We start from the raw sequence: 25,207 nt of genomic DNA on the forward strand, positions 1-25,207 counted from the left end.
AGCTCACATAAAAGCTGTGTGTTCCCCAGAGTAAAACAATCAATCACTTTAATATTGGATGGAAAGGTAGACAGAGATAAACACATAGATGTTTGGGTTGGGTGGGCTGTTTTTTCTTTTTCCAATTAACCTTTTGCCTATTTTAAGGCAGTTTCCAAGGAGACAGAGGAATTGTTCAACCCCTTGATAAATGGTTCTCAGCTGACACTGGAAATGCTCTCCCCAGAGTGGGGCCTCTGACAGCCACATAATATGATTGTACTCAGCAGAGCAATTCCTTAAATTTAGTGTGTGTGGGGGGGGGGTCCCAGAGATTTACTCAGCTGTAGCAGCTGACATGTTTACCAAATGAGGTTCTGCCATACAGTTCTCAGCAGGACAAACCTCTGTATGGGGTCTGTAGCTAAGCATTATAAATTACTTGGACAAAAGGGAGAAGAGGTTGTTTTTGTGTGTGTGGGGGGGGGTAACCTAGTAGCAAGCCATACGCTCCAAACCACTGTGACAGACCCAGCTTTGGTACCCAAACCTGGTCTCCTGTGCCAGGAGCCACTGGTGTCTGGCAGCACTAAAAAAAAAAAATTCTATTTAACCACTAGCATGGGGGAACATGGTGCCTTGTTGCTCTACAGTACTTTGTGCGTCCCAAAGAAGAGTAGCATTGATGGACCCTGAAAGGGACCTATCAAGCCATTCTCAGCCAAAAATACCCTCCTGAGAACTTGAGATTAATAGGCATGTACTTAGACTGTAAGATCTTTGGGACAGGAACTGTTTTTTTGCTCTGTTTGTACAGCACCTAGCACGAAGGTGTCCTCCGTCCTACAATAACAATAGGCACCTATGCTCCCTACACAATGCAGGAGAGATAGGCACCTAAAAATGGGATCCACAAAAGCCAGCATGCTAGATGGAGAGATGCCAACCTGAGGGTGTATCCTAAGCCCCACCCCTCTCACAGAGATAGGCACCTAACTACAGGCTGAAGGCAGGTGCCCTTTTCTGTTTGTGATCTACAGCCAGGAACTCCTCTCCTGGAGTGGAGCACTTTAGGTGCTTAAGCTGCTTCTTAGGAAGGTCAGGCACCTGCCTAATTTGAAACAAAATGGCTAGAAGAAGAGAAGGTGGTACTACCACCCCTGTAACTTTTAGCCCAGAGGTTAGCACACACCTGGGATGCTGGAGACCCAGATTCAATTCCCCCCTCAGCCTGATCAGGAGAAAGGATTTGAACAGACTCCCACCTCTCCTGAGAGTGCCCTACCCACTGGGCTCTGGGATGTTCTGAGTGGGTATCCATGAATCTCTCCTGTTGATGCTGTTTTTGGATAAAATAATTAGCCATTGGGCCACTGAGAGAAAGTGAGAATGATTCCATAGCATGGTGGTTAGTCAACCCAGGTGGGAGTGCAGAGGGACTAGAGCAGGGGTCAGCAACCTTTTGGAAGTGGTGTGCCAAGTCTTCATTAATTCGTGGTAATTTAAGGTTTTGCGTGCCAGTAATACATTTTACATTTACAGGGGCCGGCAGATGGTACCCCAGACTGGCAGCGGGCTGAGCAGATCGGCGGCTGGGACCCAGGCCTGCAGTGGGCTGAGCCGCTCAGCCCGCTGCTGGTCTGGGGTTCCTTCCGCCGGCCCCTGCCAGCCGGGGTCCCGTCTGCCGGCCGGGGTTCCATCCATCCAGGCCGGCAACAGGCTGAGCGGGCCAACGGCCGGGACACCAGGCTGGCAGCAGAGTGCCACAGGTTGCCGACCCCTGGACTAGAGCATCCTGAGTGAGGCAGCAGCGGAAATACCAAAAAGCAGAAATTTAGGTGGGTAAGGAACTTTTACAGCAAAAATAGGTGGCAAGTGAGTTTAGGCTCTGGCCTGGGGAGTTAGATGGCACCAGAGGGGAGCAGGGCAATGGTGGCTAAATCCTTTTGGGGATTTGGCTGAGGTGTCTAGTCACTTGAGGCCACACGGAGCTTTTCAGAGTCAGAGTGATAAACGGAAGTGACGCAGGTAAACTGATGCAACCCCCCACCCAGGATCTGGTGCTATCCTGAGGCTGTCAGGAGTAGCCCAGTTCCTTCCTTTCCACAGGCATGTGGTGCCACTTAGTGGAAAGCTGTGAAAAAACTCTGAGTTTATTGAATTGTATCAGCAAAGGGGCCCCGGCTGGTGCCAGCGAAAGGGGAGCAGGGCTCAGGCTGGCTTTAAACAGCCTCATTCCTGAGGTAAATGCTACCGCTCTGCTCTGCCCGCGGTGCTGCCCAGAGCCTTTGCCCCCCGGCATTGCAGTGACTTACTCGCCCCCAGCTGGAGAGGGGGCTGTGTTTGTGCTGGAGCCTCTGGAAGGTGCCCGAGGGCCGGGCTCCCCTGGCGGTTGGGTGGGAGTGCCCTGGCTAGAGCCGCAGGGTGGCCGTGCCGTGCTGGGTGGGGCCCAGCCACTGCTTGGCTCTGGTAGCCGCCTCCTGCAGCCCAATCTGCCTTGTGATGAAGATAACGACGCCTCCCTGGGCCTGAGGGACGGGACACGCGGCCCCGCCAGCCGCCCCCCAGAGCCCGGCCTGTTCACTCTGAAGCCTATCGATGGGAGCCGGTCACGGAGGGGGAAACCCCAGAGACTCGCCCCGGCGCGGCTCCTCGCCCCAGTCCTGCACGGGGCGGGCACAGCCCGGCCGCGGCGGTGCCTGGCAAAGCTGTCCAGTCTCCCGAGATAAATACTCGACTCCGCCTTTCGCAAACAAGCGGCTCCGTAAGAAGCGACTTGAGCTCCCTCGGCGGCCGCTAGATGGCGCCGGCGCCCTTGTACCCTGGACTCCAGTGGGAGCGGGGCGTCGTGACGCACGTACGCACGCGCGGTGACGCAGTACGGCGACCGGGAGAGGCAGGCGGGCGCCGCCGGGGCAGTGTGATCATCTCGTCCGGCTGTCGCTGCGCTGGGAGTGAGCGTACTCGCGATGGAGCCGCTGGATCGCTGCGCCCGGCCCCTGCGCACCGCCCTGGTGCGGAGCTCGATGCGGCTATGGCTGCCCTGGGGCCTGCTGGGCCTCATGCTGGGCGGCTCCCTCCTGAAGGCGCTGGGGCCGCTGCCCGACTCCTACATGAGCAGCAAGCGCAACCTGCTCAACATGTGAGGGGCGGGGCTACGGGGAGGGGGCGGGGCCTGCGCCTGCTGGGGTGTGTACAGGTGGGGGAAGGTGGCCTGGAGGACAGTGCTGGGGGTATGAGTGACCCTGCTGGGTGGTGTATGGCTCGGGGGGACAGCGGGGGCTGGTTGAGCCCTGATCCAAGTGGCCCCAGCAGGCACTGTTGTGAAGGAGCACAAGCTGGCCCACCAGCAGTGCAAACGTGCCTCCTTTCATGCAGGGCTGCAGAAGGATACTAGAGAGTCCGGACACGCATAACACTGTCATCCTATTGGGCCTGGTTGCTTGTAGGACACAGAGGGGCCGGGGAGCCCTATGCAGGGAGCCAGCCAGCACCGGCCGTCTGTGAGCAACAGCATTAAAGGGACCTGTGAACCTAACAATCATGCATCAGCCTGCTTGTGCTGTACCTGCGAGTGTTCCCGAGATCCCTGAGGTTCCGGCAAAAGACAGAGATGAGAGAGAAAATAGTTCTGCGTTTTTCCCTTTTACATTGTGCATCTGGCAGCCTTTTGTGTGCCGTCATTGTCGCTCTGTTAGTCTTTCTCCTGTATAGTAAATCAGTTTTGTCTGTTTGGATCTTCCACTCAGAAACAGGGAGACATATTTTTTAAATAGAAAAACATAGTTGTAAAGCCCCAGAAATTGGCAGGGAGACTTGGGGACAGGATTTTAGAGCGATTAGATCAGATGGTGCTGACTCTCCTTCTTTCTTCTAGCTCCTAAAACACATTAAATATTTGGCTAAGCTTGCAAGGTCTTACATTCAGTTTGATGGCATTTGTCTGTTTAGTTATATAATGCAATAACTTCTGAATGTTGGAAAAATGGAGGACACTTGAAGCCCCTGCCATATTTTCAAGTATCTCTGCAATTGTCAGTAGATCAAAGAACTGGTTGATGGCAACAATTAATACCTTCCAGCATAACAATACCCCTTGTCTCATCCCTGTTCATCAATAGTTTAATGTGTTGACACCCCGCATGATTTTTCTCCAGACAGAAAGAAGTGAAATAATGATAATGGGCAGCCCCTGGGATGAAGGGAAGGGACAGTAAACAGAGCTCTCGGTTTGGGGGGAATGGAGGATCACACAAACCCTGGGGGGTGGGGAGGTGAGGAGTGGGAGGCACACAGAATCCCCAACGTGAGCATGGGGGGGAGGTTGCAGAGAATCCCTGGAGTTGGGAGGGTGGCCCACAGGGAACTTGTACGGGACAATGGAAGGATGCAAAGAGCCCCTGGTGTATGCAAATGAGTGGAGCCTATAGGAGCAGCAGAGTGTGCAACACCCCCCCCCCTTCTAGCCCCCAGGTTATTGATATTACTTTTTCACGTTAGCAGTTGTAGTTGCCTTGGGGATGTAAATCCGTTGTGGATTGGAGGGCAGGGGAGCTGGTCCAGACGGTCATGAAGGGGGAGGGATGTGTCCACAAGACAGTCTATTTGGCTGTCACTTGAAAGCTTAAGAACCCCCGTTCTCTAGGGTTCTCGATTAGATGCTGTGGTGTTGGGTGCTATGTAAATAACCAAAGTAAATAGCTGTGAATGATGTAATTTAGAAACCTCTTCCATGTACACCCCTAATCCCTACCCCTTCCGTGCTGACTTGAAGGCTAATATACTTATACGTTTCCTTTGACTTCTCCCTGGCAGCTATTTTGTCAAATTGGCCTGGGCCTGGACGTTCTGGCTGCTGCTACCCTTCATTGCCATCACCAACTACCGTCTCAGCCGAAACGTCCTGGGGACGCTGCGGCGTATCAGCACCCTGCTGGTGGGCACCGTGGCCTGGTATGTCTGCACTAGTCTCTTCTTGCACATAGAGGATTTCACTGGCAGCTGCTACAAATCGCCAGCACTTGATGTGCTGTTCCAGGAGCACCTCAGCAAGTGGCAGTGCCGCCAGGGTGGTGGCTTCTGGCACGGCTTCGACATCTCAGGGCACTCCTTCCTCCTAACCTACTGTGCCCTGATGATTGTGGAGGAGATGGCTGTGTTGCGTGTCCTGAACACCGATCGGAGCCCACGAGTACATGCAGTGGTCAATGCCCTGTTCGTTGCCTTGAGCTTTCTCACCCTGATCTGGGTCTGGATGTTTTTTTGCACTGCTCTATATTTCCATGACTTCTCCCAAAAATTGTTTGGCACCCTAGTGGGTCTATCAGCCTGGTATGGAACATACAGGTTCTGGTACTTGAAATCCTTTTCTCCTGGACTTCCTCCCCAAAACACTAGCTTGAGTTCAAAGAAGCTTAATTGTAGCAGATAAAAGTTTCTGTGTTTCAGATTTTGTTTTAAATACAGGAATATTAGTTTGTCCAATGCTACTTTTTTTTTTTTTTAATAGTAAAGAGCATATTTAAGGGGATGGGAAGAAAGGCCAATAGTCTTTACAGTCTGATGCCTGGCTTGTGGCTATGATACGGTTCCTGGTGAGCAAATGTTGATATCACAGAACTGCCTACCGTGATTGGGTATAATTGGCCACCTAACTGAAATCTGAGCAGAGAGGCCAAGGGTTGGATCCCACCTGGAGACTGAATTATCTTCTCCCTTCCTGTGGGTCTTGCTGGGGCAAGCTTGAGGCCCATTGGCGAGGTGCTGTAAGGAAAGCCTGCACTGCTGCCTGTGCTCTCTCTACCTGTTCTGTCGATAAACAGAGGATCCAGGATTGACAGAGGTCTTCAGTCTTTAGGGCTGTCAAACCAACACCTTTCACTGATCTGAAATTCATCGTTCTCTTCCCCACCCCCATCTTTTTTTAAGATAAAATATTTCATATGGTCCAAATCTTGTGCTAGGTTTTAAGTCTGACTTTTTGAACACTAGTTGTAAACTTTACAAATGTGCCTGGGGCAGTGTAATGGTGCTAACTATTGCAACAGACTTTTAATTGGCAATCAAAATGCACTTATTAAAGCAGAATGGAGCTGGGTTGTGAAGCCTCACATTCTCAGACTGTTAAATACTTTCACATCCCATAAATCTTAATTGGCCATCTGTATATTCAGCAACGAGAAGAGAGACTTTGTTTTTTGAGTCCCAGAGTCTAATGTTGGGTCATAGCTTTAAATTGACTGCTACTCTCAATCTTTGAAAATGAATTCCTAAAAAATAAGTTTTATTGCTTCAGTTGATTTTTAAAAAATCGATTTGTCCCTTTATTCTTAACACTAATTGTAAAAATAGCAAGGTGGTATGTTTTGTTAAAATGTAATAATAAGACGACTCCTCCCAATTCTCTGTTAATTGGCTTGTACAAAAATGTTAATGATTTAAAAGATTTTTTTCTTCAGATGTTATAAGTTGCAAATTTTGTATTTGCAATAAAAAAGCTCTGTTTGATGTGTACCTTTCAGACGCCCTGCGGATTTCTGGCCTCATGTAACAAGTGCACTGACTGGACCCACTATATCTTGAATCATTCTGTTTATTGGGGATTGTATGTAATACAGTGTTTGCCAAGGGTACTATAGCAATATGCTTAAAGAAATATTTATTCTTACCTTTTTGTTGGCATCAATAAGCTATTTTAATTGCATACTAAGCTGTGGCAAAAAGTGGTAGCCAGTCAAACCCTATTATGATGTACAGATTGGGACGTCTCTGTTCTGTCCTTCATGTGAGATGGACATTTAGCATAATTTTTAGTTTAAAAAAGTTTTATCTTGTTTTACAAAAGGCTTATTCATGTCAGGGTAGACGAACCAAAATCAGTTTTACAGCAGTAGTAGTGAGTCCAGCAGTCTATCAAAAGCTTTTCGTAGCTCATCTGTATGTCTGCTAAACTGTAGCTAGTTCTAATAGCACAGTAATGGACCTAATTTTCAACGTTACTTGATTCTGAGGCTAGGTCTACACTACGGGGGGGGGGGGGGTCGACCTAAGATACGCAACTTTAGCTACGTGAATAGCGTAGCTGAAGTTGCGTATTTTAGGTCGACTTACCTGGCTGTGAGGACGGCGGCGAGTCGACCGCTGCTGTGCCGCTGTCGACTCCGCTTCCGCCTCTTGCCGTGGTGGATTTCCGGAGTTGATGGCGGAGCCATCGGGGATCGATTTTATCGCATCTTCACTATTCGGTAAGTCGATCCCCAATAGATCAATTGCTACCCGCCGATCCGGCGGGTAGTGAAGACATGCCCTGAGTTAAGTGTTTTGCTGCCTTTAGGACAAGGGGTTCCATACCCTGATCTTAATGTGTTCATTTTGCCACCTTAATACTTCTTTCCTAGCCAGAGAGAGAGACAGTCCTGCACATACAAACAGGTTCATTTCTCATTTGGGGCCTGATCCTCTGAAATGCTGACGTCCCTCTGTTCCCTTTGAATCAAGTGATGGTTGAGGGTACTCGGGAGCTCCCAGAAGGCACAAAGCAGATCTCAGGATCAGGCTGTCTGATGAGAGTCAGCTTTGAATTCTGGGTTGTTCTTTGGGTATGTCTACGCTTGGAGCCAGAGGTGTAATGTCCAGCTCCAGGAGACATACCTGCAATAGCTCTGTTCAAGCTATCACACTAAAAAAAGAAGTGTCGGCACGGTGGTGGGAGGTGGCAGCAACCCTGAGTACGATCCTGTCCAAGACTCATACATACTCAGGTGGCTAGCTCAACATGCTGCTGCGGCTACACGCTATTTTTAGTGTACTAGATCAATCCGAGATAATGCAGATATATCTCTTCAAGCTGGAAATTACACCTCCAGTTCAAATTGTAGACATATCCGTTGTGTCAAACCACCTTTCAGCTGCTTTATCGGTTGCCTTGTCTACATGACAAAGTTGCATCAGTTTAACTTAAATCAGTATTTAAACCGATATAGTTAAACTAATGTGAAATCCTGTGTGGACACTCTCTTATTTTGGGTTAGCCTAAACCTGTTCCCAGTAGATTTAAACAAAACTGCTAAAAGCCCAGAGTCCTGGGCAGACACACCCCAAGATCCTGTTCTTTCCTGAACTAATATTTATATTGATTTTATATTCCTTTATACTGACATGAAAGGCCACAAATGGGTTATATCAGTTTTACTATATCTGTTTAAATTATGCGGTGCAATGTTCCCATGTAGATAAGGCCTGAATAGAACCCCAGTATTATTAAAAACTATGCCGTTAAACTGACAGGCTTTTAAAGCTTAAGTTAAAGTTAGCTTCCCCTCTGGAAAACACTATTTTTGTGCAATCTGTGTTTACAAATACTTCCATTCACCTAACCAGTGTGTCATAGTAACTGTTTATTATTATTATTATTACTATTAAAATTAATAGCATAGGATATGGAAATGCTTGAAACTTTCCTGTAACCTCAATGCTAGTATGTTAGACAAATGTAACTGATCAAATTCATCTAGGGGACTTACAAGGGGTTGTGTGGTTGAGGTTCAGTTTCTGGAGCCTCTAAAGATAAATTAAGGGCCCACTGCTGCTACTTGTGCCCATGTAGTTAATGGGACTACTTGCATGAGTAAGGATTACTCTGGTGATCAAGTATTGCAGGATAAGACTTTTAAATTTGTCATTGAGAATTCCAATAGTTTTTGGACACGTCAGTAGGGCCCAAATTTTCAAAAATACGAGGTATGAAAATGTATGAGCAAAATGAGCGTTCTAACGTGTGTCCACTGTGCAGACTGATTGTGTAATTGTCTACACATAAATACCCATTTGAGCAAACTATCTTAGTAATACACCTGCACTTTGTGCACCTAGAGTGAAAACTTGGCCCCGTTGAAGTCAAAACTCCCACTGTGGGGCCTGGATTTCATTCCTAATGTGTTTGGAAATCTCGCGGGTAGGTGGCCAGCCTCAGTACAGAGGCCACACGTTTACCGTTGACTCGAAGAGTTCACTTGCTGTGTTCAGACATTGGAACTTTTCTTTTGTGCCTTTTGATCATACCACAGGCAGATGATCCCGTCCTTTTCATTTTCAGTGTTAATCTAATAGCTGTCTGTGGAATTCAACGGCAGAAAATCTTCTGTCCACGTATTTTTTCTCTTTATTTATTTAGTTTATAGTTACCACTGGAATGAAAATCCAGTCCCTCCACATCAGGGGTAAATTTGCAGCAGAGAAGAAACCTCCACTCTAAACAGCTGGATTTGATGTGGATTGTTGCCAAGTGGACAGATCTTTTCCTTGAACTTGCTGGAAATATATTTGGAATTTGCCTGCGTTTTAAAAACTAAAACCTGGAAAAAGTATTTGAGAGGACAATATTCGAATCTTGTAGTCGATGGTGATATGAAGCAATTGTAATCATGAAATTATAACTTATAACAGCCTTGTTTGACTTCCTGAATTAAAGTCTCTTGCCTACATTCAGTATTGTGTCCCCTGTGTCTTTGGAATTATTTAGGGAATTTTGCTTATCATCATCCCACTACAATACACAAATAAAGTCAACAAAATACATTTTCAAAAGTAGCTTTTTGCTTATTCCTCACTCTGTATATTTAAGGTTGTGGCTTATTTGGGGGGTTCTATATAGTGATGCCATTAAAAGGAATAACTTTGGATTTTTGGGCATTCCAGATCTCAGAGCTGTCACCTAGCCAAGGGCCTGTTAAGGAACGGAAGGACAAGAGAAATAGCAAAATAGGAAATTAAATTAATCCCAAATCTTTTTAAACTTCATATTTCCATTTCCTAGAACATATTTTATCTATTTACATCATAATGGGTAAGAACAGAATCCTAGCATGGGGCAGAGGAGAGTTTAGGTCTTTCATAAGAATCGGGCGAAAGGTCAGGTTTTAAACAAAACTGAAACTACCTGGGTTTTGATGCTTTCTCTTTTCTCCCCTAAGTCTCATTTTTTTTCCCCCTGAATTAAACTTTGCTCTCTGGCCTCGCACACGGGGGTTTAGACCATACTTTTGATCTGACCATTTATTAATACCACAACCGTAAAACCTTTTAGTGATGTCTGTGTATGAGTAGTGCAGTCAGGACACCTCCCCTCCTAAACTGCCTAACATTTTGAGTCAACCTCTATTTCTGGAGTGAGCTTGTGATAACAGAATCGTACCTCTGGTGTAATTCATCTGCATTACAATTCAGGGTGATGCCAGATTGTGACCCCGGGTGCATTTTTATGGGCAAACTAGGTGCTGTGATGGTGCATCCAACTTTTCTGAAAAATCTAGGCCTTTCCTGTTAAAAACCAGTTGGGCGTGAGCATTTTCAGTGACTGTGCAGCAGAAGGTGATGGTGTTCTTGTCTGAGATCATCTTTTTTCCCCAATTCTTTGGCATCGGTTACTTAGTCAGTCTGTGTTCACTCACACACCTCTTCCTCTTTTTATAGCTTCTCCTGAGCGCTTAGAGCTCCATTTATTAATAAAGGGGTTTTTTTCTGTTCAGCATATTTTTAAAGCATTTTGTCAGCCTATCAGGTGGAAGATTGTTAGCATTTGCAGCTCTGAACTATGATGACAATACTCCTTATGAACAGCTGAGGCACCAATTGTAAAGTTAGACTAAAATACCCCAGGGCTAGCATGGGATGGAAATGTACTGATATTCCATAGGTCTATTCTGCACTATGCAGAGCTGTACCACGGATGCACTGGATTCCTGGCAGAAAGAGTGACTGTCACTTGCAGATGGCCCAGTATCGTGGTCACACAGCTGCATAGGTCCTGAAACTACAGGTGCTGGTGGTGCTACCGCACCCCTAGCTTAAAGTGGTTTCCATAATATATAGGGTTTACAGTTTGGTTCAGTGGCTCTCAACACCCCCACAATACAAATAGTTCCAGTGCACCTGCACAGCTGCATGTTCTGTTAGGTTGATCCCTGTACTCATTGGTAAACCTAGTGACTCTCAGTGGACTAGATGAGGCTGACGCTCTGGTTATCTTGGACAATGGGCACTGTACACTGTAGTAGCTGGCATAAAGAGGGGCATTGGTGGTAGGCTTAGCAGGAAATTTAGTTGCTGCTTAGACGCAGGAAGGATGTTTTGGAGCTAAAACTGAACACAACAAGGATACAATGGGATAAAAGTTGGGGAACAGGGAGAATTGAATATCCAGGATAAAAAATATACAGAAAAACATGTAATGTTAAGGCTCACTGCAACCCTATGTATATTGAGCCATAATATGAGGTGAGAGACCACTTGTACTGTCTACCTCTCTGATGTCTGGAAAGAGCCTTGAACTGTTAAACAAGAGAAGGTAAATGTGAATAACAATCTAATTGATCTATCATATTTCTAAGGCCCTCTATTGATGTCTAATCTAGGTGTATCTCTGCATGAGTAGGAGGGTGGTGTTTCAAATCATGTCCTACAATGTAATGAATTTTAGAGCTCAGAGGGCAGATTCTTAGCTGGGGTAAACTGTCATCGTTCTGTGGAATTCAGTGGAGCAATGACCGTTTACACCAGCTATGGATTTAATCCCTATTCCATAATGTTTGTCATGTTGAAGTCAAACCTACCTGAACCTCATGCTGCTACATGTCTATACAGCCTTCCCCTGAAGTATTCCTGCCTTTAAAGAGGGAGAATACATTTATGAGACGTGCAGGTGATATAAGGGTGCCTGTGATGGGATCAGCAGACCATGGCTTGGAATGTATGGGATGTGTCTGGGGTTAGCTGCATCCTTAAAGAGGGAAACCCTGGAACTATAGAAAGGACAGTGCTTTGGAACTTGCCTTCCTGGGCTGGGGCTCGACTGAGCTCTGCACCAGATTCATCTTAGAAAGAAGTAAGACTGAATCCCTGAAACTTGCTGTCTTTTTGTTTCTCCAGCCTTGTTTTCAAATCAGCTCATTTCCCCTTGGACCCAGGCTCTGACCCCAAATTTGGGGTCTTGTTTCACCTGCAATAGTATCATGCACTGTGTTACTTTGGAGTGATCCTCAAAGTGCAGCTTCCACATTTTGGGATGGTCTCTATTTATAGATCACAGAAACAAGCACCTGTTGTTTCTTCATGTTTCACATTTGTTAGTAGTTTAGTTGTAGTTTGTATTTATAGACAGTGGCTCTTCAAAGACTCCTGCATTCCAGGCTCCCAGCAGCCTGTGGTCAGAGCCTGTTATTTCTGGTTTGGTTTGTGGAGCAGTGTGGAATGCTATTTTTTTTTTTTATCAAAGTGATTTCATTTTTAAGTTTATAGGTACACCTCTACCTCGATATAATGCTATCCTCGGGAGCCAAAAAATCGTACCGCGTTATAGGTGAAACTGCGTTAGATCGAACTTGCTTTGATCAACCGGAGTGCACAACGCCGCCCCCTCCTCCCCCCCGGAGCACTGCTTTACTGCTTATATCCAAATTTGTGTTATATCGGGTCACGTTATATCGGGGTAGAGGTGTAATTCAAATGGTGTTGGGGGTGTGTGTGAGTGTTTTGGGGGCAAGGATCCTCCCTGCTGGTACTTTTGTAAAGGTTAGTAACTTGATATATTGCAAAATATTATCTGGTTATTGTGAACAGATTCAAAGAGTTTGAAATATTAGCACAAGTTATGTGTGACAGTTTCCTTTTATTGCAACAGACAAGAAGGCTGGTCTTAGATTTAAGGCACTGGCTCGAGCCTCGGGAGATCTGGCTTCGGTTCCTGGCTCTGTCACAGATTTCCCAACTGATTTTAGGCAAGTCAGTTAGGGTGAAGTTCTGGCCCTATTGCAAGCAATGGCAAAATTCCCATTGGCTTCATTCACTAGAATCAGAATATCACTCTTTGTGTTTGTCATCCATCAAACTGGGGATGACAATATTTCCCCGCGTCACAGGAGTATTGTGAGGATAAATCCATTAAAGATGAGCTGGTGAGCACCATAGAATGCCTATGAAATCATTTGTTTAAACATACCGATTGTCACTCAGGTAAAATCTGCCTGTTATTGTCTTGGTAGCTCTTTCTACTATCCAGTGAGGAAAGGGGAATAATTGGCAAAGCGGTAGCTACCAGGGAACAAATCTGCAGACACTAGATCACCTCCAAAATCGCTTCTTATTCAAGCTTAAGTGTTTTCATTCTGCCAGTGGTACAGGCTAAGGGTGTGTTCTCCTAGAGGTGGGGACTTATACACATGGAGTTGGGATGACACCTCCAAAAATGTTACCTGTTTCTGGAGTGAGCTAGTCTCTGCTCCCTGGTTTCTCAAAGCGGTGTTTGAAATCACCTGTCTTAGGAGAGACACAATGCTGTGAAGCTCTGTGTAGATCTTGACATGGGTCCCAGTACGATCTCATACAACTGTTAGGAACAACATTAATAAAGAGCAGGACAGAAGAATACCACAGCTGACTGTCCCGTATGGTGTGTGAAGGACTGGAGAATAAACTGTAGGGAATAGTCCTGCGCTAGTTAAAGGACTGGGGCAGCAGGATATAGATTAGATGGCTGGGCAGTGAAGGGACTTTTCTCTCTAGTGTCTGTGGTGCCAAGTGGCACTAGCAGTTCACAACAGGCTCACCTTTTAAACTAAATATATTTTGGGCATCAGGCCTTTTTGAGTCTGGCATGGAATCATAGAAATGTAGGGCTGAAAGGGACCACAAAGGATCATTTAGTCCAGTCCCCTGTGGTGAGGCAGCACCAAGGATACCTGCTCCTGGCAGATAAGGGGTGCAGAATCATGCCAAGGAACTGGCGTGTGTGAGCAGGCCAGGGGAGGAGTGGGCATGTAGCCAGTGGGTCTACGAACTATTGTGCATGGATCCACTGGCAAAAGCCCATGTAAGGGATCATGCAAGGCTATAGCTGCTGCTACAGTCAATGGGCTGTATCTGCATGTGAAACCGCTCTCTGTGAGCTAAGATCAAGCATAGTACCTGTCTTTACTCACATACTCACTTCCCATTATATATGTCACCTGGGCCTGGGTAAATAATACTGTTGAGCTTTGATCTTATGTCCTGGGAAGCATGATGGGTCTTTGGGGGGCACTCAGGATGATCCCATCTCTCATTCGCAGGCGGCTTTCTTAGTCTCACCTGTAAACCTAGCGCTTTTCTCTATGTTGAAATCCTGAAAGTGATTTAACTCTTCATTCATCAAGCTACACGTCATCTTCCCTTATTCATGTGACTTTATCCAAGATGGCTGATCACACCAGTGTATGGCCCTGGGTTCTGAAGACAGAGCTGAATCTTTGGGGCAATTGTATCCCTGATATTACTACAATTGATTTCAGAGGTTACCTCAAGGGAGGATTTGGCCCTTGGTGCAGCCCACTGGGCCAAAGGAACAAGTTTTTCTTGAAACTATGTGGCACTTCCTACCCAATAAATTACATTATTTGTACAGTCCCTACACCCCTGTGAGGTAGCTGAGAGTTCTTCTCCCCAAGCTACAGATGGGTAAACGGAGGCATGGAGGAGTAAAATGACTTGCCAAAGGTCTCCCAGGGCCAGGAACAGAACCCACTTCCCCTCCTCATACACTAAACCATGAGTTTTTGCTATTCTGACAAATGCAGGAGCATTTCATTCTCAGCCAAAACATGAACAGAGAAGTAGTTCAGAGACTAGTTTATTGTTTATATTGAAGCTGCTGTCTAGGAAACAAGAATTGGTCAGTGTTAAGGTGAACGGGAAGGCAAAGCAATCCATTTTAGAGTGTTTGAGAGCTACAACCAAAGCTATGTGTACCTAAAATGCTAGACTCAGTATACAGACAAGTTCCGGGCGGTAGCTTCCATTCACTTCCGCTTTCCCTGGTTGCTACAGATTGAGTTCCCTGGCATTCTTGCTAAGTGCAGTAAGTGGTAAAGAAATCTACACCAATAAATCTGTGATGAACCAATTACCCATCTATTTTATTTTCTTAAAACAAGATTATAATATTTCCAATATACAAGTCATTTTAAAAAACATGACAGACTGTTCATATAGTGTAATTTCTCATAGTGAAGCATGGGAAACTCTTGTAAATGTCCCTGTACAATAAAGGGCAATGTAATAGCAAAACGTAAAGTCACTTGGACATGCTAGAAAACCAACGCAAGAACAAAGGATGTGAAATGCACTCATGGGTTTAATGTATTTATTTCAGATTGAACAAAAGATCCATCATTTTTGGCCTCAACCAGCTAAAAACCTGGCATTAGTTATATTCAGTACTGGAAATGGGTTGGTCTGGATTCCCTAGTTCTTGGTCGTTTAGGCCCCAATTCAGCTAAACCCTTCAGCACATGCTGAGGTCTAACCCTGTTCACACAAGTGCTTATGCATATGTTTACACCCCATTAAAGCCAATGAGAGTTAAGCATGTGCTTGAAGTTAAGCATGTGATTAAGTTCTTTGTTGGATAACAGAAGCACTGGTTTGCTGAATTGGGACCATAGGGCTTGATTCTGCCCCATTGAGTCAATGAAAGCTTTGTCATTGACTTCAATGTTGGGTCAGAACTTTATTCGCCACTATCCTATGAATACCTGCAGATGCAAAACTGGGTTATTTAATTTCTGATAGAGCAGTTTCCTTCTCCTTGGATTATTCATTCAGTGACTTATCAATATCTAAAGGCCATTAGTAATAGCTGATAAATTTGGTGCATTATTGTTGTGTCCTAAAACAGGATTTTGGAGTAACTCAGATTGGTTTGGCTTAACTCTTGATGGTGTTGACCAATGCTGTAGAGTTTCTTTTGGCATAAGTTTAAAACATGACTCATGTTTTACAACCACTAACATTTGCTATGATTTTCCCCCCTCTTTTGATTGATGTCCTGGATGCGAAGTCACGTATCTATTTAGTCTCAAACAGGCACAACACGTGCAGTGCCAGTGCAAGCTTCCCCCACTCTGCCCCATCTATGGACCTTGACCAATCCCGCCCTTAGATGAGCAATCTGAGAGGATAAATCTAGCTCCATGGCCCTGCACTCCGTACCCGAGTTGTTCAGGCTGCCAACAATTGTGTCATGTGGACACTTGTCAGAAACAGACTATGATCCTGCCACTAATTTCACGAGTCACAAAACAGTCACCAGCTGTTCTTTGAACACTGCGAACCTGGGCTTGGCTCTTATTGGCAACCTAGAAAGGAAAGGCGCTATATCATGTTCTCGCTCCCCTCATCATCTGATCAGTTTTATTCTTGAATGCACCATTTCTGGGGGGGGAGTTTCCCCTCTGACTTGAAAAATGAAGGAGACTAGTAAGGTGTGACAGGACAAGATCAATTGGCAGATAAAATGACGTACACTTACATTTTTCATTATTGAAGCTTTCAAACAAAACCCACAGAAAAAAAGAGATTTAAAAACCTTTGTTTTGGGAGCCATTTTAACTGGAACAATAGCTGGGAATAGAGAAGAAATTGTTTGGAATCTCCAGCTGAAAGTTAAAGTCTTGATTACCCAAAGGACACAATGTATCCACAGCTCACTCATTGCCACAGAAAACACAGATCTCTGATAAATACTAAAAGACCAAAAGTTTTGAAAGTGGCCTCTGATTTTCTGTCCCCAAATAATTGCAGGTTCAGGATTGGAGCGCAAAGAAAAATGTAAAGGCACTTAGATGTCTAAAAACTTGATTGCATCCACAAATCAGGGAGTTAGACTTTTAAAAGCTGAAAATATATCCGGGGGAAAACTGCAGGAGGAGCAAAATCGAAAGCCAGGTTGAGGCCCTTTTAAAATGAAAGTTAAAACACATAGGGCTAGATTGTGGCTCAAACTACACCCCTGTATAAGGGAAGAATTCTCCTTACACCCTTATGGAGGCCTTAGTTCAAAGGAGTAAGTGGGGCTACTTGCCTGCTTACTCCCTCCCACGAGCCTGTAAATGGGCCGGGGCAGGGAATGGGCAGATCCTTGGCATGAACCCCCATCCCCTGCTTACCGGCCTATGTAGCTAAGTCAGTATGGGGGGGTGGAGGGGCAGCAACTACTGATGGGTAGTACAGCTGTCAATTACTATGCCCAGAAGCAAAATGGGAATTTACTCGGTCTCAGGCACGTCGCCCAGCAGCAATCATGTGGTGTTGCAACTTATGCGCCACCTCTTGTTCAGGGCTGTGCCTGAAGTCCCCATCTAGCCCTAAGGGCTGGGGTGCCACATCTGCAGCTGGTCACTAGTTCTGCCTATCGAGAGCACCTCAGGCGGGGAAACCCTTGTCTAGGAGGGTTCTGTTGCAGCTGTTGCCTGGTTCCACGTTAAGGTTACAGTGATAGGGAGAGAACCATTCGTCACCTGAGTGAATAGAAGAGGCTTGCAGATAAAGGCCAACTCATGTGGATCTGGGATTACATTTGATCCTAACAGCTTCTAACCGTAGCAGGACTGCACCATAATGAAGTATGTGCATTAATATAGGTTGGTTGGAATGGTAATGCTCATCCAGTGGTTCATTGTGGCAGTGCCTTTGCTATCCACCTACTCTCCCCAAAAGTCCCTCTGATTGCCATTTTTTACTCTCACTGTCTTTCCCTGGAGTGCTTACTTTAGCCAGAGTCTCCAGCTGATTTCACTGCTGAGTGAATTACTAGGGAAACCAGACTTACTGACACTGGGAACATGCCGGGGTTGTTTGCCTCTTCCACCTTTTCTGAATTGTTTATTTAATCGACATAAAAATCTCAGAAGAGGACCCCTCTGGTAAGCATTATCAGTTAGTGCTCACTGTCGGGTATGTTTCTATTCGAGTCCAGAGAGTTTCTTTCACTGTGATCATCACCGTAGTACCTAGGTGCCTCCAGCAGTGCATTAAGCTACATAAAAAGCACTAGCGAAGGCAGTACAAACTAACATTTCAGGCAGAAAATGACTTGTTTATACCGCTCTATATTCTATACAATGAAATGTAAGTACAATATTTGTATTCCAGCTGGATTTAGTTTATAATTATATGGTAAAATGAGACAGTCAGCAATTTTTCAGTGATAGTGTGCTATGACACTTCTGTATTTATATGTCTGATTTTGTAAGCAAGTAGTTTTTAAGTGAGGTGGAACTTGGGGGTACGCAAGACAAATCAGACTCCTGAAAGAGGTACAGTAGTCTGGAAAGGTTGAGAATCACTGCTTTACATGGACCATTGGCCTGCTCTAGTGTGGCAACCACGTGTTCCTACATTAGCCATTTCCTTTCAAGCTTTTAAACAAGGGGAGGAAATTGGGAGACTCTTCTGTCTCCTGCCCTCCTTAAAATGTACCAAATTCAGTGTCTCCTATACTGGATACTTCGGGCCAAATTACCACCAAGTTTCCACAAATACACCAACAATATTTGTAGGAATGAGTTTACCCATAAAACATTACACCCATTTGGTCATGTAAATAGACATGTACAGTTGCCCAAGTTGCATGTACAAATGCTGGTATGAGGGTTTTGCATGTACCAATGGAGGCACGTTTTGCATGTACCAATAGAGCAATGCATGCATACACACACATTTTGAAAAATATGGGTCTAACGTCTAGGAAAAATGTGTGCATGAATTGAGTACCTCATCTATGTGCAAATGATTGCACACTCAAACCGAGTGACTGCATGCTCAACTGTATGTGTAACTGATCGTGAAAATACAGAGGAAGTTTGTGCATTTTTGCCTGCACATTTGTCCAAAAATGTACACATTGGTCCCTCATGTTGTTTCTGGTGAATTTTTCATGATTTCATGACTCGCAGGGCGGGGAACCACTGACGTTGCTGTGAAATCCTACGTCTCACAAATGCATAAAGAAACTACTTTTGCCACTTTGTACCAGAGGCGAGGCACAATGTGATTCCTAGCACTTGTGCAGCGTTCATTGTTAGCTACCAAATCTAGAGATGCAGTGCTATTTGCCAGTGATCACTTGGAGCTCTGAAAACTAGGTAGAGGAAATTCTAACAGGCTTAGATCTCGCTAGAAAGATTTGATTGAAAGGGAGGTTATATTGCTTCCATTTGGGCTTTATATCAATCCTTACTGTGCAAGGAAACAGCACAAACCATCTGACAATCCCTCCAAATACCGACCCACTTTGAAATAAGAGTCAACTGATGTTAAACACATTTAGAAATGTAAAGCAGTTACGCCTCCCATCTGGTTTATTCTGGATCTCGTAGTTTTCTAAGCATCAGTAGCAGTGACACCCATTATTCTTTCCAACATGCAAAAGGCACAAGAAAGTGATAAACGTGATTCTGTGCAAAGTGTCTCTAAGAAAATACACAGGGAGAAAATTACTGAGAAGAGCCCCTAACAGAAGAGAAAACAAAAGCGTCTTCAGGCAAGTGCAGAAAAGTTCTGAGAACGCTTGCATTTTTCAGAGTCCCAAGAAGCTCAGTCGGTGAAAGATGTTTTGCAAATCCAGAAAGGAAATTCAAGGCAAAGAGCTGCAAGGCTAAAAAAAAATCTGTGTCAGACAGAATTCAGTCTGGAAGTCAAAATGATATCACTGAGAAATAAATGTGGCTCTTAGTAAAAGACACACGTTAAACATTTAAAAAAAAAGCAGGCGTAGAAGGTGGATACATTCTAAGAGAAGCTCATTAAAAATATTTGATTTAATGGAAATAATTAAAAAAATTGATAATTAAATCATTCAACTCCACCTTGATCTTGAACGGCTACTATACCCCCCAACTGGCTGTGTCCTCTCTGCTTCCAGGAAAGACCCCAGATCACAAGAGTGTAACAGTTTCTAGAAGAAGAACGGCCCCTCTACTTGCACCTGTGAAATGTGTGATGCGGCCAATGTACATTTTGAAAACATAAAGGTACAGCACAGAGTATCCAAATCCCATAGTTTAACCTGGGGTTTTGAAAATTTTCCGGGGTTGCCATCTCTCTTCCACCGGAATTTGCCTGCTCTGGAGGCAGTTTCACTCCATGACAGGTGTGTAAGCCCAGTAAGTGCCCGAGTGTGACACTCACCGGTCGCTACCGTTTAATACTTAAACCTAAAAAAAGCCATTTATAAGTTGACTTATTTTTGTGTCTTATTTCCTTGCAGTATAAGTTTCTACTTCTAACTATGGAATGTTACATCAACAATATAATTATTCATACCTTGTTTCAAATTTCATTACAGTTACTGAGGATTCATTGTGATTTCACACAGCACAGAGACACCAAACTACACACCAAACAACCAGCATTAGATGTATTTTTTCTTTAAATACCAATAAGCGAAATATCCCATTCCCCCCAGAGATCCCATAAGGAAGGAGGCTCCAAAGAAGGAGGGGGGTTTCCGTTTGACAAGCCTGAAGGCATTGGGTACCACGGCTGAGAGAAGGGTGGTGTGTATGTCTCCCAAAACTTTCCTGAAGGCAAAGCGTTTTTGTATCCTGTCAAAGAAGGACTGTAGGTTGGGTCTGCTGCCATCTTCCCAGTATTTCTTAGACAGTCCTAGAAACTTGAGGCGGTGCAGGGTGGCTCCCAGTAGGATGTCGGCCAAGGTAAAGACGCATCCGCAGAGCCAGAGTTCGCACTTCTGCCCTGGAGAATTAAGCCACAAAAACAGACAAGATGAGAACAAGCTGCTGTCTGGAAAATTGGGGCCTGGTCCAAAGCCTACTGAAGGCAATGAGGAGGCTTTCCATTGACTCCAGCAGGTTTTGGATTAGGCTTGAAGTACCGCTGCAGAGTTAGAGTTCATTAAGAAGCCGATCTTCTCTAATGAGTTTATTAGGAGTTGAACTGGGCCCCAGGGAATCTTAAAAAGCAGGGCTGTGAGAACTTGCTGAATTTAGAACTACTCGTGAACCTTCTCTGGGGGCTCGTTATAGATGGTGGTTCCTTATCCTGCTTCCAGTGAGGTGAGTGTCAAAACACGCTTTGGCTTCAGTGGGACCTAGTAAGTGTCCCAACTCCAAATGAACAGCTGTCCTATGCACTCAGGGACAGCAATTACCTTTGTCCTTGGCTGCTGGTTGAACATAGTGTGATGTTTCACAAATGAAGGAGGCCCCAGGGTCATGGCCAGTACCGTTCCCCATTTTCTATATTAGTGACCTTAGAGCTACTTGGGAATCCAAGACATTTCTTACAGAGTGTGGGGCTCAGCGTAGCTGCTGATCCAGCACCTCTAGCTTTTCCTGCTGCCTCTTTAAACTCATGACCTCTGGTGGAAACTCTATTCCAAGACACCAGATTTATCAGCACTTCTGTGAGGGGAACCAGATTTCAGGGGGAGGCAATATTTAATGCTGACATGGGCTATGAGAACAGATACCAAAGGGTTAAAGGCTCCCAGTCACTGGCTACCCTCAGCGATAATAGCACAGGAGAAATGCTCTCGAAGAGAGTCTGTGATGGGATGGAGGGACTCCTGCATCAGCACTGGCCAGAAGGGAGTTAAAACACTTCCCCAAACATCCTTCCATCCCTGTACCATGCTAACTGGCAGGGCCAGTGGCAGAGTAGCAGGTGAGCCTTATTAGTAACAGCAGCTGATTCCCTTAAGAGTGCGGTTACATAAACTCACAGAGGAGCAAAGATTAGAGCTGAGGGAAGGGGGGTGTCTAGGCAGGGTTTCTGTCTCTCCCTTTAGGATTTTTAGACGCTCTGAATCCCTTGCTATGTTCTATAGCTGTGGGAAGCTTTATTGTTTGACCCTTGGGAGCAAATGATTGGAAGTTAAATGCTCTTCATACATTTTTCTAAAATTAATTAACAGGCAAAATCTCTAGTGCTTCTGAGTGCTGGGGCACTTCCAATAAAAAACCATTGGGTGCAGTACAGAGCCAGGGAGCCTCTCTACAATAATACACCAGTGTGTGTAGCAGAGCACTTAAGAGCAATCCTACAATAACAAACCAGGATTTGCAGGGTACGAGTGCTCATGAACAGACCTGCGATGACAAACCAGTGATCCTAGCCTGTAATGTGGGGAGCTACCCTCTGCTATAAAAGGTTGAGCTTTATTATGAGGTTAAAAGTTGTCACACACCCTGCAGGATACGATGCTAGGCCACACTTCCTATGGACTCGCACACAGATGCAGGGATGATTTTTTTAGGAAGAGGGAGACAAGAGAATAAAGCCAGGCTAGATTACAGCAGCATCTGTGCTGTGCTGACTTGCAAGCTATTTCTTGTTGTTAGGTAAATAAGTAAATTATCCTAAAACCTGCCTCAGTCATCTCTGAAATACCGCAAACCCTACATGTCCTCACTAACCTGAGGAGGTACCAGAGGGCTGACAATAGGAGAAAGGGAAAGGCTAAGTAGAAGAGCAGACCCAGCCCCGAATAGGCCGCATCTGGGGGCCTGCAGGGCGATAGTGGTGTGCTCCTAGAGCTCTGGGTTCCTGCAGAGCATGTAGGGCAGTGGCATGGGGTGAAGTCCAATCTGCTCATTAACTAACAGTTCTGTTTGTCAGAAAACAAACCTACTTTGGCATGAACACCCCCCACACCCCCATCCTAGCTTGTTCTTCCCCACCTTGCAAGCACTCCAGGCTAGGACTGTGTCCTGAATTATTCCTACACCGTCGTGATTCTGTGGTAAACATTTAAATGAGAGCGACTCTCAGCCCGATTCCACCTTCCGAACAAATTAAGAGCATTGGAGCTAACAACAGAGAGAGAGCGCCTGTGGATCAAAGGGAAGCCTAGTATTTCCCTTCAGAGGAAACCTGATCTCTGCCTTCTTTACCCTTCCTGAGCCTGAACGGGGCCATTGGAGAAAATCTGTCCCCTTGCTCCAACCATGAAAGGGAAAAACAATACCCTGATGGGGGTGGGGGTGGGAGATTTGTGAGCTCCCCCGCCACTGGCGTATGCTCCCCTATCTGGGGATGAAGATGCTGCCCCCTCTGTGGTAGTGTAAAAACAAGCATGCACTGAATCAAACCTTACTAGTCATTTATTATTGCTGTTAGTTATTGCATTATTAACCCAATCTCTAGCAGTCTGAATGTCCATGCACTTTACAGAGAGTAGGGAAGACACAGTCCCTGCTCTGGAAAGCTCATTATTAGGCGAGTGGAGCAGAAACAGACAATTTATGGCACTGCCTGGGCAGGGAGCTGCAAACAAGTGGTGCCTACCTGCTTTGAGAGGCTGCAGCAATGGAGCTAATGTTAATTGCAAGGCCTGGTTTTTGTTGGCTTGGCAGACACACAGAGCAGGTGTCAGCACTGGTGCCTACTTGCACAAGGGGGTTTACAGCACTGTAGGCCACCATGGGGTAGACAATCTCACCCCAAGACTCAGGCCCATGTCTATAATGGGCCAAACCTGAACACCCCAGATAGCATGGAAGTTCAGATTGAGGTTTTTCACAACGTCGGTCCGTCTCTAGTACAAAGCAGGGTGGCCGAAGCCCAGTGTGTGAAAGCATCGCCCAGTTTGTTCTAGACCAAAGGGTGGCAGGTCCCAGCCCGTGAAGCCCCATCTGGATCCAAGCAGCCGGGTAGCTGGAACGCTGCGCTTCGGGCCCTGTAGCCTCAGTGGCTGCAGCTCTGGACTGAAGATAAGGGCCGCTGCAATGCAGCTTGTGGACCGTTGTCAAATCGTTGGCACCAATTGGATAAAGTTTGGGTGCCCCCACTATGAAACGGGAGATAGGAACCAACCCTGTCTAAGTGGGAAGGAAACAAAGCGCCTTTGAGTGACATTAGCGGCGGCCCTTGGCTTCATGCCCCAGAAATCTCCCATCAGAGAGCACCATAATTAGTACCAAGCATGAGTGTGTCTGTTAATGAGAGTATTATCTGACATGATTAGCAGGGTAGGCACAGACTCACTCCAGTGACTACATGGCTTTCCATAATCCCCGCACCTGTGGGGTTTACTGGGCCTGAACTTGATAGCTATTAAGTCCCCATGTTGCTTTTGACTGGGAATGACAACTCCCATCACAGCCAGAACCAGTTATCTTGCCCTGGAGAGTGAGGTGGCTGCAGGAATTGTTGCTTGACTAACCAGTTCCAAGATATGTTCCAAACCTGCAACCCACGAATTTCAAGCCCCCTCAGCCCTGCTTGTCACATTGCTTAGAACCACTTTCATAGTGTCTGAGAGCCTGCTGGGTGCTTCACAGAAGTGATAGTCCCTGCCCCAAAGAGCTTATAGCAGGGGTCAGCAACCTTTCAGAAGTGGTGTGCCGAGTCTTCATTTATACACTTTAAGATTTCGTGTGCCGGTAATACATTTTAACGTTTTTTTAGAAGGGGTCTCTCTCTAAGTGTATATTATATAACTAAAACTATTGTTGTATGTAAAGTAAACAAGGTTTTCAAAATGTTTAAGAAGCTTCATTTAAAATTAAATTAAAATGCTGATCTTACACCGCCAGCCTGCTCAGCCCGCTGGTTGGGGGTTCAGGGCAGAGGGCTGGGTGTTGTGGGGGAACTCAAGGTCAGGGCAGAAGGCTGGGTGTGGGGGGGTTCAGGGCAGAGGGCTGGGTGTTGGGGGGACTCAAGGTCAGGGCAGAAGGCTGGGTGTGGGGGGGTTCAGGGCAGAGGGCTGGGTGTTGGGGGGGACTCGGTCAGGGCAGAGGGCTGGGTGTTAGGGGCAACTCGAGGTCAGGGCAGAGGGCTGGGTGTTGGGGGGGGACTCGGTCAGGGCAGAGGCCTGGGGTGGGGGGTTCAGGGCAGAGGGCTGGGTGTTGGGGGGGACTCGAGGTCAGGGCAGAGGGCTGGGGGGGGTGTGGAGGTGCAAGGCAGAGGGCTGGGTGTTAGGGGCAACTCGAGGTCAGGGAAGAGGGTTGGGTGGTGTGTGGGGGGTGCAGGGCAGGGGGCTGGGTGTGCGTTGGCGTGGGGAGGTGCAGGGCAGAAGGCTGGGGTGCTCCCAGCCCCCTGCCCTGAGCGGCTCATGGCAGGGGGCTGGGAGGGATATGCCCTGTTGCCACCCACAGGCCCGTCCCTACCTCTCTCTGCCTGCTCTACGGAGCAGCCAGCACGCTGCCGCTCGGCTCTGCTCCTCGGGGCTGGGGGGAGGAGGGGCCGGAATGCACCACGTTGTGCAAAGAAGTGGGGGAGGGGGAAGCTTGGCTGCCGCAGGATCAAGCTTCTGCCTCCTGCCCCCGCAGGGGAGAGCGGTGGGGAGGGGATCCCGGCCCCCCGCCCCACTCAGCCCCCCCCCCGCTCTCCCCTGTGGGGGCAGGAGGCAGAAGCTTGATCCTGCGGCAGCCAAGCTTCCCCCTCCCCCACTTCT

General features: G+C 46.3%; 2 protein-coding genes across 2 annotated transcripts in view; one reads left to right on the forward strand and one right to left on the reverse strand.

The window, feature by feature from the left end:
* The first annotated feature begins 2,439 nt into the window (after window positions 1–2,439).
* Window positions 2,440–9,465, forward strand: FITM2 (fat storage inducing transmembrane protein 2). Its single transcript, XM_005304663.5, has 2 exons — window positions 2,440–3,121; window positions 4,795–9,465. Exons 1-2 carry the CDS (start codon window positions 2,949–2,951, stop codon window positions 5,408–5,410), a joined length of 789 nt encoding a protein of 262 aa, XP_005304720.2. The 5' UTR covers window positions 2,440–2,948; the 3' UTR covers window positions 5,411–9,465.
* Window positions 9,466–14,898: 5,433 nt separating this feature from the next.
* GDAP1L1 (ganglioside induced differentiation associated protein 1 like 1) overlaps window positions 14,899–25,207 on the reverse strand; it is a 35,607-nt gene continuing 25,298 nt past the window's right edge. Inside the window, exon 6 of the mRNA XM_008172135.4 lies at window positions 14,899–20,544. Within this exon, the coding sequence (XP_008170357.1) occupies window positions 20,201–20,544 (344 nt within the window). The 3' untranslated portion in view covers window positions 14,899–20,200. The remainder of the gene's footprint in view (window positions 20,545–25,207) is intronic.

This window comes from Chrysemys picta, chromosome 13 (genome assembly GCF_011386835.1).
Source record: "Chrysemys picta bellii isolate R12L10 chromosome 13, ASM1138683v2, whole genome shotgun sequence".
NCBI classification, from domain to species: Eukaryota; Metazoa; Chordata; order Testudines; family Emydidae; genus Chrysemys; species Chrysemys picta.